Here is a 13,188-nt window from a genome sequence, read left to right as displayed (position 1 = left end):
CGGGGACCTAATGAATGACCTACAGAGAGCTGGGACCACAGTAACAAAGGCTACTATCAGTAACACAATGCGCCGCCAGGGACTCAAAATCCTGCAATGCCAGACGTGTCCCCCTGCTCAAGCCAGTACATGTCCAGGCCCGTCTGCGGTTCGCTAGACAGCATTTGGATGATCCAGAAGAAGACTGGGAGAATGTTATGGTCAGATGAAACCAAAATACAACTTTTTGGTAGAAACACAGGTTCTCGTGTTTGGAGGAGAAAGAATACTGAACTGCATCCGAAGAACACCATACCCACTGTGAAGCATGGGGGTGGAAACATCATGCTTTGGGGCTGTTTTTCTGCAAAGGGACCAGGACGACTGATCTGTGTAAAGGAAAGAATGAACGGGGCCATGTATCGAGAGATTTTGAGTGAAAATCTCCTTCCATCAGCAAGGGCATTGAAGATGAGACGTGGCTGGGTCTTTCAGCATGACAATGATCCCAAACACACAGCCAGGGCAACAAAGGAGTGGCTTCGTAGGAAGCATTTCAAGGTCCTAGAGTGGCCTAGCCAGTCTCCACTTGCCTGGCATGGCCAGGCTGTTCTCCCTGTATTTTTCTAACACTGAGAGAAAAGTTTGGGAACCAGCCCATTAACGGCCTCTCGAGCAGGTACAAAATCAATCGACAAATCAGATTCGTTTATTTGCGTGACGTGTTCTTAACGAGCAGCGTCACTCTTGCGCGTCGAAAGTCGTCTCCACAACAACACAGATGGTGAACGGGAGAGCCGAGAATATGTTCCTATCCACGGTAAAATCAGTTTTAAATTACCAAAAACACATCGACACGAGTCATTGACAACAGTCTGTCTCGCGCTAGCCATGCTGAATAAACTCCGCTCTCTTCATATGTTTACTGCCGCGCGCAAGTCCCTCGTCCTGCCCTCGTCATTTTACTAACGTCACGTCTACCCGTCGCTGATTGGTCCACTCCGCTGTCTGTTTGCTGTGGCTTGCTCCGCCCTGGAAATTGTATCCGCTGAATGGTGGCCAGACTCAATAGCTCGAACAGCGGTGAGTCTGGTGTACCAGGAAAAGTCTCCACATCTCAACTCCATCGAAAATCCGTGGAGGGAGTTGAAAGTCCGTGTTGCCCAACGACAGCCCCAAAACATCACTGCTCTAGAGGAGATCTGCATGAAGGAATGGGCCAAAATACCAGCAACAGAGTGTGAAAAGCTTTTTGGAAAACATTTGGCCTCTGTTATTGCCAACAAAGCGTACATAACAAAGTATGGAAATGAACTTTTGGTATAGAGAAATTACTTATTTTCCACCATAATTTGCAAATAAAATCTTTAAAAATTAAACAATGTGATTTTCTGGGGTTTTTTCACATTCTGTATCTCATGGTTGAGGTTTACCCATGTTGACAATTACAGGCCTCTCTAATATTTTCAAGTGGGAGAACTTGTGGGAGAACAATTAGTGGTTGACTAAATACTTATTTGCCCCACTGTATAAGCTGCACACAGACTACTTTTCATTGTGTCAAAGTGTCATTTTGTCAGTGTTGTCCCATGAAAAAATATACTTAAATATCTGCAGAAATGCGAAGGGTGTACTCACTTTTGTGATACACTGTATATAATAACTACCTTGAAACCTCGACCAAATAAGTCTTGAGACAATCCTGCCTGCTTGTATGCAGTAAAATAACTGTTGTTTCCACCTAAATCTGGCGTTTGAACGCAGCGTGTGCTTGAGTTTATCACAGTGAAAGCCAACTCAGCTCTGCCTGCATCGGCCCCCAACGGGAAGTGTTTGTTGGAGCTGTCTTGTCAACTGATAGTGAAGTCTTATGATACAGCAAAAGTGTACTAGTATTACCTCTTCCCCTACCACGACTACAACGCAACAAATAACCACCCACTATTACTAAAACCAGCAACTTTCAAAGAATTTTAGGCATATGTAGCTTTTGTTACAGAACCAGCTGCATTGTGCAACCGAAGATCCCGCACAAAGTGTCTGAGTTTTAATTTTAGATAAAAATCTGTGAAGCAAAAAGGGCAGAGATTAAGGATAATGGGAATGTTGTATTCCCTGCGCTTGCTTCAAGGCTTTGTTGTCATCAGTAAATACCTGTCACCGTGCCACTGACTATTTGCAGGACGAGCACTCCGGCGCCCGTTTTCCAGGCGGACAAATAAAAAACCTTGTCTGTTTTCTGTTGATTCCACAAACAGATCAGTGGAGAGAGGGAAAATAAACAAAATGTGTCACGTTTTTTTTTTAAAGCAAACACACTTCTTCTCTTTGTCACCGGATGTTCTTACAATATATACGCTTATATACTGTACATTTTAATGCGGAATTTGATTTGTGCTCATAATCGGAAAAAAAACCTATTTTGTTTAAATGGGGAAGTGGAGGTGCTTGAATTGTGGAAGGTGTGTTTAATAAAATCTTTTATCCTTTAGTTATTGAGAGTAATAAACAGGGGTGCACATATTTTTTTGCCCAGGTTCTCAGAGGAGGACCCGGAGATGTGACTTGGTCCTCATTGAGCTTGAGAGCCGACCCGCCTGATGCGATAAAATTATGACAAGCTTTACTTAGAGCCAATTACCTTTAATTAATTATATTAACAATTAATGCTTGATTATCAACTGGCACAACAAAATTGCCATTACTTCGAAGCTAAATGTAAAGAAATAAACAGGGGTGCGTACATTTTTTTTGCCTCCCACATTAACTCCAAGCCTTTGTAAAAGTGGGATGTCCTCCTCATAAGAGCTCATTGAACATGCATGTTTAGCTTTGTGAAATGCGAGCAAAAACACGTTTGTCAGTGCATGGCGCTGTTCTTGATTAACTTTATTCCGCCACTTGTCCACAGGGCGAGCGGGGTCCTGTCTGACATCGATAGTTTGCTTAATTGCAACATGCTCTCTGTTCATTCCGTGCTTTTCAAAGTTTGGATGGCTGAAATTCTTTGACCCTACATAAAATGCGCTGCTCTTATCAGCGACATTGGGATTCTCACGTACCACATTTCCGTGCAAGCATCATTTGCTTCTAGCCATGGTACCGCCTGCAGCCACTTTTCAGCAAAAGTCCTTTTTTTTTGGTCGCTCCGGTGACGTCTCTGTCGTCTGTCTGTCTTTTGACGGGGGTGGGGGAACACGGAAATAATTACTCAGTGGGGCCTGCCTCTTTGACATTTTGAGAAGTGATTTTCTCGTGTCCCCCGCAAATACAGTGGTCAGCCATCGGTACGCAAAAGCATATGGAAGCCGTTGAGGGCCAGCACGTTTGCCTACGTCCAGTACGCATGCGCGCATGCGGACCACTTATGAGCACCCCTGGTAATAAACGACCAATCCATTTTAACTAAGAGATGCTGGCAGTGAATCACCGCTGCTAGCACTCTCAGTTCAAATGGATTAGACTAGGGCTGCAGCTATCGAATATTTTAGTAATCGAGTAATCGACTGAAAATTCGATTGATTAATCGAGTAATCGGATAAAACTTTTTTTTTGTTTTAGGTACAGAGCAATTATAAATGTACATGAGAAAAAAGACATTTAATCCAATATTGAACCATTTTCAGTCAATCAATGTCTTTATTTTCGATGTACATTGTTGAAAACAGCCAACAATTGAATCTCAGATGTGACTAGAAAAAAAAAATTCACTGCTTTCACTCAAAAAACTTCTAGATCTTATATATGGCGGAAAACAGACAAGACTGAAAAAGCAATTTCTGCTCTTGCACCCCTCTTTAAAAGAAACTGCTGTATTTTAAGATAAAACAATTGTTGGGTTTGATACAACAATATGTCTATATGCTGCCAGAGCAGATTAATGGCACATGAAGGCTCCGAACTATTTTTAATTTGTCCGTTTTACCCTGAAAACCCCCATTTACAGACGTCGTGCAACCGCTTTTGTTTCAACCCAGCCATTAAACGAAGGTAATTAATTATATTTATTATTCAAAATGTCTGTCGTTTTTAGCTTAGAATAATTCATTGATGTCTCATATTTTGGTTTATTAAAAAAAAAAAAAAAAAAAAAAAAAACACTTTAAAAAATTATTCACTAACATAGTTTAAACTTTTAAACAAATTATGTCACAATGGAAAAAATGGCGTCTGTAAAAAAGTCATGGATATCGACCTCATAACTATTGCTTAATTGTATTTTTTTTTGTTTCTCTCACATTTTCTCCGATATGTTAGATGATAAATAATTGATCCAAAAAAAGTTGGGAAAAAAAAAAAAAAACATTTAACATGGTAAATATATGAAAAAGAAAATCTCGACCACTCCTTAATGTCTGCAATTTCTGCATTGCGACCCTTGTTATATGACCATGTTTCACCCATAAAATCCCCAAAAAATCCAGCTGTGGCCATTCACAGCTGTGTCTTGACTAGAGCAGAAACGAATACTCGAGCAACTCGAGTAACTCGAGTTTAAAAACTGATCCGAGTAATTTTATTCACCTCGAGTAATCGTTTATTTTGACAGTTCTCATCACGTTTTGCTCGGACTACTTTTAATGCGGGACAACGCGCTGATGTCACGTGCGTAGAGGAAGAAGCAAAAAAAAAAAAAAAACTTACTGCAGCAGACAGCCGCTACAAACGACGCCGACGTTGCTAAATACTAGCTGCACATGCTACGTTAGTTGCAGCTAGCATCTGATGAGTCTCATAGAGATCACATGTATGTTGAACTAGATGCGAAATGACAGACTAGGTCGCGTCTGGGCAGCGTTAGCAAACAGCCGCCATCTTAAAGCAGTAGAGCGCTAAGCGCTAATAAAGAGCGCTGAGCGCTAATACATAAGATTAACATTACTGTCACTACTAGCTCACGTAATGTTAGCCCTGCGGAGGGCTAGGTTTCTATTAATTAAGACCACTTTCGATGCGTGGCTAACGTGTCTTACATACAGGCTTTAACATAACATAGCGTTGTGGAGTGATGAGGGTGTCAAATAAAAACTCAATAATGCTAACTATCAGTTTTAGCTCAGTAGTCATTGCTGGATAAAACACCAAGTAACACTGGTCCCTAATGTGCTCCAATACAGCCTGTATCATACATTTATTTTGAACACTGCAAAAATTCAAAATCCTATCAGGACTTACAGTTTAGACTAACTTAAAACTTTACTAGAATACAAATACAAATAGAAATTCAATTGAAAAACGTGCGAAAAAATCCTTACTTTTAAGTGATGTGTGTTATCAAGCGTAAAGGCATTTTTAGGTGTGTGTATATATATATATATATAGTATATATATATAGTGAATTAGTCTTTTTTTTTTTTTTTAATTCTAGTTACATCTGAGATGCAGTTGTTGGCTGTTTTCAACAATATACATAAAAAATAAAGACATTGATTGACTGAAAATGATAAAATGTCTTGTTTTCTCATGTATATCTATAATTGCTCTTCACCTAAAAATATATTTGTTTTATCCGATTACTCGATTAATCGATAGAATTTTCAGTCGATTACTCGATTACTAAAATATCCGATAGCTGCAGCCCTAGTCTTGACACTCAGTGATACATGCGACATGGAGTTTTTGGATCGAAACAAAGTAAGTACGCTATACTATCTCGTTAAAGTCATGGCGTCTGTAATTCTGTTCTCGTGTGCTCTCACCTCCAGATAGGGTTTTGCTGTTTTTCTTTTTTTTTTCCTTTTTTTTTTTAAATGCCCTCCTGCTCAAAATTTTTCTTCCCCCAGAAAATTGAGATTTTAAGCTTTCCAATGATGTACATGCATATCGGACAATTTTGAAAGTTGGCTAAATTGGGGGTCTCAGAGCGGAACTTCAAGTCACCTGAGTGTTTTCCGCCATATAAAAAAAAAAAAAAAAACATATTTCTTACCTAAAAAAATGTAATTACGCTTGATAACACACATCACTTGAAAGCCACGTGTTTTCCCCACGTTTTTCAATTGAATTTCCATTTGTGTCAAGCTATTTTTAAGTTCGAGTTAAGTTTTAAGTTAGTCTAAACTAAGTACTGATAGGATTTTGAGTTTTTGCAGTGTTAAATAGTAAATGTATGATACCTGCTGTATTGGAGCACATTAGGGACCAGTGCTACTTGGTGTTTTATTCAGCAATGACTACTGAGCTAAAACTGACAGTTAGCTTTATTATGTTTTAATATTACACCCTCTTCACTCTACAGCGCTGTGTTTTTACAGATTAAATAAAGCCTGTATGTAAGACGCGTTAGCCACACATCGACAGTGGTCATAATCATTAGAAACCTAGCCCTCCGAAGGGCTAACTTTACGTGAGTGAGTGACAGTAACGTTATATCTATGAGCGCTGAGAAGTCTACTGCTTAAAGATGGCAGCTGTTTACTAACGCTGCCCAGACGCGGCCGAGTCTGTCATTCCGGATCTAGTCCTAAATGCATGCGATATCTATGAGACACATCAGACACTACCTGCTACCACACTAGCATCATGCGGGTGTAGTTTTTAGCAACGTCGGCGTAGTTTGTAGCGGCTGTCGGCTGCAGTAAGGGTTTTTTTTTTTTTGTTTTGTTTTTTTTTTTAAATTGCTTCTTCCTCTACGCACATGACGTCAGCCTGTTGTCCCACATTAAAAGTAGTCCGGGCAAAACGTGATCCTTAGAGCTGGCAAAATTAAACGATTCCTCGATGGCAGCCGATGAGTTAATCACAGCAAGTCGTCGAGGTCTTGAAATAGCAAAGCGACCCCAAATAACCACTGGCAGACCTGCAGAAAATGTGTTAATAATGATAAAAGTTTGTGTATGCAAGAAAAAATCTAAGACATTTTGGCAAACCCTATGTCTAAATAATGCTAAGTAATAAAGGCGTGCAAAATTTCCGATTCTTCGATTATTCGCGATTCGGCCGTGGAAGATTCGAGACCAATTCACAAACATCCAAATCCCAATTATTTAACTCATTTGCTCTCAAAAACTTATAAATATGTTCTATTTTTAATTGTTTCAGTGTCCCAAAAACGTATTAATACGTCTTTTACGTTTTTTATTTATTTACTTTTTTTTTTTTTTTTTGACAAGAGACATCTCTAGGTTCTGTTGCACCTAACCTGCAATGCACAATGCTCAAAACTCATTTTAAAGCAATAAAACTGGCCACTGGAGGGCAGTAACGCATTTTGTAAGAACTCATCTTGGGCCAAGAAAGGAAGTGAAGAAAAATAGTCAGGAAATGGAAGTTGGAGGGATCTTTTGAAGAGAAAAATGTGGAGAACGATTGGAAAAAAAAGGCAAACGACACTGGAGGAGTGTTTTGAAAAGAAAACGAAACCATAGTCAAGAAGGATAAAAAAAAAAAAAAATCTATCTTGATGAGAGAGACGGTGACGGCCACAACAGCGTCAGGTTCCAAGCACATTCTGTGGCGCTCACGTTGCGTTACTCCTGAGCCCGAGGTTGAAACCAACGATGAAGATGATGAAGATGATGAAAAAAGTGAGACCGATCTTGATCTGGACTCATCAGATTACTGGGAGCCACCTCATTCAACCGGGAGCAGCCGAAAGCCTTCCCCGTTGTTGTGTGTGCAAATACCGTATTGGCCCGAATATATGACGGTGTTTTTTGCATTGAAATAAGACTGAAAAAGAGGGGGTCGTCTTATATCCGCGGTCTAGACATTATACCCATTCAGGACGCTAGATGGCGCCAGATATCATTGCAGCGATGTTCTGTCATGACAGATCTCAGCTACTCTCAAGTTTAACCAGTTTGCATTATTTTATTGGAATGTTTTTCCTTATTCAGATTTGTTTCAAGACTACAGTTACAGTTTGACTTCACTTTGATGGTTAATGCAGTTATTGCAATTTTGATGCTTTATCATAATAGATTGGTTTATTTAAATTTCAAAAACCAGAAGCCATTCATTTACGAATGTAATTGCACTTTAGTTTACTTATTTAAATGTTCAGATATTAAGATTTGAATTAGCCAAAATAAAATGCTTTTTCTCTCAAATATATTGTGAGAATCATTAGTTTCGGATGTACTGTAATTATATTCTGTATAGGGCTGTCAAACGATTAAAATTTTTAATCGAGTTAATTACAGCTTAAAAATTAATTAATCGTAATTAATCGCAATTAATCGCAATTCAAACCATCTATAAAATATGCCATATTTTTCTGTAAATTATATATTCTGTAAAATAAATTGTTGGAATGGAAAGATAAGACACAAGATGGATATATACATTCACCATACGGTACATAAGGACTGTAGTGGGCATTTCACTCTACTGTCATTTAAATCTGTCTATTCTGCCCTCACTCCGAAGCGTCTACTTTTTCCAAAGCTAGACAGCTAGTGAACGACGCCTTAATAATCAGACTTCTTCCTTTTTCATCTGATTTATTAATAAAATGGCCTCAAACCATTGTCCTCTTTAGACCGTCCTAAATCTACAACAACAAAAAAATTACACAAGCATTGCATTAGCAACAACGTTAGCTTAGCACGCTATACAGGTAAACATAAACAAAAAGCGTCTCATACAAAAAATATAACATTTCGCTAATTAACATAATATGTACATTCTTTACAACAACCATACTTACGGACAAATCTTGTCCAAGGATCATATAAGCACAACAGAGACGTTGTGCAGCCATATTGAACAGGCAAGAAAAGAATAAACCATGTCGCAAAGCGACGACAAGAGTTCGCTGTTAGACAGCAGAAAAAGCCTTGCTGTAAAACTTACCAAAAGGCAGAATACTGTCTGAGCGGGACATGTGCGTTAATTGCGTCAAATATTTTAACGTGATTAATTTAAAAAATTAATTACCGCGCGTTAACGCGTTAATTTTGACAGCCCTATTCATAACATTAAAATAATTGAATGTAGTTTAAAGCTGCTGATGCAGAATTGGGACTTGAGTATTTTATTTACTGTTTTCAACTTGATATTGAAATAGTACCGTAATTTTCACACTATAAGGCGCACCTGACTATAAGCCGCCACCCGGCAAATTTGGATCGAAAACGGCATTTGTTCATAGATAAGCCGCATTGGACTATAAGCCGCATCTGTCCTCACTGTATTATGGGATATTTACACCAAACGATATAACCGGTAACACTTTATTTGACAGCAGCATCATACAACCATGTCATAAGACTAAATGAACCGCCATGAAGCTTTGAATCAATTGGCTACAAAGCTTCATTGCTTCAGGAAGCTTCATTTGGCCATCACTGCTCCCTTGGGGGAGACAGGCAACCTCTGCTGCCACCTGCGGTCACTGTTGTCATCCAACATGCCTCCTAGCATGCATTGCAGCGCTACAGATGTAAATAACAATCAAAATTCATGTTCTGTGCTAATTATTGTTCCAGTTGTTTCATTAATTGCTAGTTATGGTATTTAGTAGCATTTTATTTGACAGTGGTGCCATAAGACTGTCAAAACACCATCACAATGATGACATGACATTGTCATGAGCATTAATGAATGCTTATAACAGATGTCCCTTAGTGTTACCCGGCAAATTATCTCGCTTTTGAATGGATGTAAAAGATCCTAGCTGGCCATAAATGGAGTTAGTGACATAATTTTCCAGATGACACTTAATGACATAAGCATTCAGTAATGCCTATGATGGTGTCATTTCATAATCATGACAGTCTTATGACGCGGCTGTCAAAGTGTTACCTATTAACCCAAATAAATCAACAAATAAACCGCACTGGACTTTAAGCCGCAGGATTCAAAATGAGGGAAAAAAGTAGCGGCTTATAGTCCGAAAATTACGGTAGTTTGGTTTAGCCTGAGAGGATTTTTGGATTTTGGAACTAATGTACGAAACATTAAAAGCGTGGGGTTGCAACAATTATCAATTTATAATCGAATCGTAGCCCGAATGGTAGCCTCTGAATCGTAATCGAATCGTTAGGTGCCCCAAGATTCCCACCTCTAATTAGTAATACAATCTTATGCAAAATTCATAAAATTATATTCTAAATACTAGGATTGTTCCGATCATGTTTTTTTGCTCCCGATCCGATCCCAATCGTTTTAGTTTGAGTATCTGCCGATCCCGATATTTCCCGAGCCAATTGCTTTTTTTTGCTCCCAATTCAATTCCAATCATTCCCGATAATTTTTCCCGATCATATACATTTTGGCAGTGCATTAAGAAAAGAATGAATAAAACTCGGATGAATATATACATTCAACATACAGTACATAAGTACTGTATTTGTTTATTATGAAAATAAATCCTCAAGATGGCATTTACATTATTAACATTCTTCCCGTGAGAGGAATCCACTGATAGAAAGACTTGTGACTTTGTATATCGTGACTAAATATTGCCATCTAGTGTATTTGTTGAGCTTTCAGTAAATTATACTGTAGCCATGCCCCAATGCATGATGGGAAGTGGAACCATGACTGTGTGTAGTGCTACCAATTGATATATCTTCTCTGCATTGGGAAATAAAAAAATCATTTGCTACCTTGCTTCCCCACATTGCTCTGATGATATTTCTTAATGTAGGGAGAGGGATTGTAAGGCTTTAGCCAATTATAAAAAGGTTTCAAAGGCTGCCAAAATTCACTCTACTCATTTAAGCTGCTTTTTATATAGCTCATACATACATACTGTATATAGGTGAAATGGCGCCATTACAGATTGAGTGCGACAACGCGTGAGTGTCGTGCAGCGCATGCATTAATTGCGTTTAATATTTTAACGTGATACATTTTTTTAAAAAATTAATTACCGCCGTTATAGACCCTACTCACCAACGTCACAGAATGACGTGTCGCTGTATCCGGCCGCCATACTGTCCGTCTCTGTTTAGCCCTATTCTCAATGGTTTCAATTAGTCGTTCAGTTTATAGCGCAATTCATGGAAGCCCCGGTGCTTTCAGACGCTGTAAACTCATTGGATGCGTTGCATAAAAGGCGTTATGTGGAAAAGCTTCAGTCTATCCATTCGCCAGATCCATATTTGATGCCTAAATCGATATTTTTCGACCGGCTGTCTTCGCCCTCTCTGCCTGACATCTGCTACCCTGATATCTACAACTATCTTGTCCACATAAAATCAGCCTATTCTCACGAAAGTTTGAGAAACTTTAAGAGCAGCACTCTCAGCAACATTACCCTGTGTGATTTCTAAAATGGCAACAATCAAAAAAAAAAACAAAAAAAAAAAAAAAGTTGACTGCGATGGCCGACGCTTCAAGGATAGGTGGATATTGGATTATTTCTTCAATAAAATCACGCAACAACTATGTCTGCCTCATTTGCAAAGAGACAGTTGCTGTTTTCAAAGAGTTCGATGTGACGCGATAATGATATTACCGAACAAGACACGCTGACATGTACGACATTACAGGGAAGATACGCAACGAGAAATTATAGCAACTTGAAGCTAGTTTAATTTCACAGCAGCAGTATTTTGCAAGAGCCCGAGTGTCGAAAGAGAACGCCACAAAGACGAGACTGTTGAAATTATGAATTAAAAAAAAATAATAAAGCAAATGTGACACAGAAGGGCTTGCTAAAATTTGTTTAAATACCTTGTTCTCTGTAAATCAGCCGAGGTAGCCCCCCGCATTTTTACCACACCAAATCTGGCCCCCTTTGCAAAAGGTTTGGACACACCTGTTTAACTGATGATCCGTAGACGAGGCCAGCTTCTTTCACTTGGTACCAGCTAAATATTATTCAAAATGTAATGATGGTGGAATAAATAAGCATCTTGAATTTGAAACTGTATGTTGTCGGCGATTAGCCTCGCAATGATCTTAATTGTGGTTGTCAGCCCAAAACCCTCTAAATATATATTAAATGCATCTCACCAGATATAAAATGACTACTACATAATCCATGGTAATCATTTGGAGCCCAGTTTTCTCGTCGAATTGCAGCAGTCCATCTTGCTCTCCTCTCCGGGTCTCTCGGAATACGGTAGAACTTCAAGTCTCTCCGTTTATCTTCTCTGTTATTGCAACCAACCGCCACACACTCCTTCACCATTTTGATTATCAATGTTAACGAGCAGAAAAACGCGCCGTAATAGGAGGAATTTACGTAGCGGTAATGCATCAACACAACGAGTAGACGGACAATATGGCGCGGAGGCGTGGTTGTGACGTCATGTGAGTAGGGTCTATTGGGACAAATTTGATAACCCTACCTTAAGCCTAAACTAAAGACTCCGGATGAGTGTAACATATTATGTCTGTAACGTTAAATACAATTAGAAAAGGATTTAATTAAAAAAATTGTATATATTAAAAAAAGGCATGGCCGATATTTTTTTGCCGATCCCGATACTTAGAAAATTACGTGATCGGCCCGATCGATCGGGACATCTCTACTAAGTACATTTATCTACTATGCAGGGTTTTTCTTTCTACCACAGCAAAATGCTTCTCAGGGCTTTGGAATCAGCTTTCCATTGTAATTTCTTCAAAAGATTCGTGTTTGTGTTCCTCATTTAAGAGACGCTTTTGTTTACAATTTCAAGTAAACAAAATGCTATAAGGTTGTGGACCTCCTGTAGTGATAATAGTGATCATTTTCCCTTTTTTTCCCCTCCCTCTCGTTCCCTCTTATAAATAGAGAGCGAAGAGTTTGGGCCTTTTTTCATCTTGGAGCCTGACGATGTGATTTTCCCTTTGACCGGCGGCGACAACAATGTGATGATGCACTGCGAGGCACGAGCGAAACCACCCCCCACGTACAGGTAATTGCACCTAATGGTGTTGCTTCATTCCAGGTAAAACGGATGCTTCTGAAAGAAACACAAAAGCCTCTGCACCTTTTTTAACGCACCACACACATCATACTCCACGGGAGAGCTCCGGCAAAGGGCGGTGGGACGGGCGGCTGGGTAGAAATTCCATGCAGCGGTCCCACTGCCCCAAGCCGAGCTCTCCTATTTTAATGCATACATTGCACTACCCTTCCCACACATTCCCATCACGGTGCTGGGTAGTGGCTGCCAGCCGGGAACCTGGCAGCAACAGTAATAGAGTGGTAGGTGGGTCCCACGCTTTTTCTTTATGGCGTGGCTCCCGGGGCACGGCCTCTCCTCTGCCTGGGCTGCGGGCCGCGGGAGTGGGGGGTCTCCGATTTCGCGTCGCCCCGCGGCTGCT

The 13,188-nt window shown here is 39.6% G+C and overlaps 1 protein-coding gene across 4 annotated transcripts in view; it reads left to right on the top strand.

The window, feature by feature from the left end:
* Positions 1-13,188, top strand: part of LOC130911131 (contactin-5-like) — a 405,498-nt gene that overhangs the window by 137,960 nt on the left and 254,350 nt on the right. For all 4 annotated transcript variants that reach the window (XM_057828867.1, XM_057828868.1, XM_057828870.1 and 1 more), the window contains one exon: positions 12,653-12,776. In XM_057828867.1, coding sequence (XP_057684850.1) covers positions 12,653-12,776 — 124 coding nt within the window. The remainder of the gene's footprint in view (positions 1-12,652; positions 12,777-13,188) is intronic.

Source organism: Corythoichthys intestinalis, unplaced genomic scaffold, assembly GCF_030265065.1.
Source record: "Corythoichthys intestinalis isolate RoL2023-P3 unplaced genomic scaffold, ASM3026506v1 HiC_scaffold_23, whole genome shotgun sequence".
Taxonomy (NCBI): domain Eukaryota; kingdom Metazoa; phylum Chordata; class Actinopteri; order Syngnathiformes; family Syngnathidae; genus Corythoichthys; species Corythoichthys intestinalis.
This window is presented reverse-complemented; position numbering and strand designations above follow the sequence as displayed.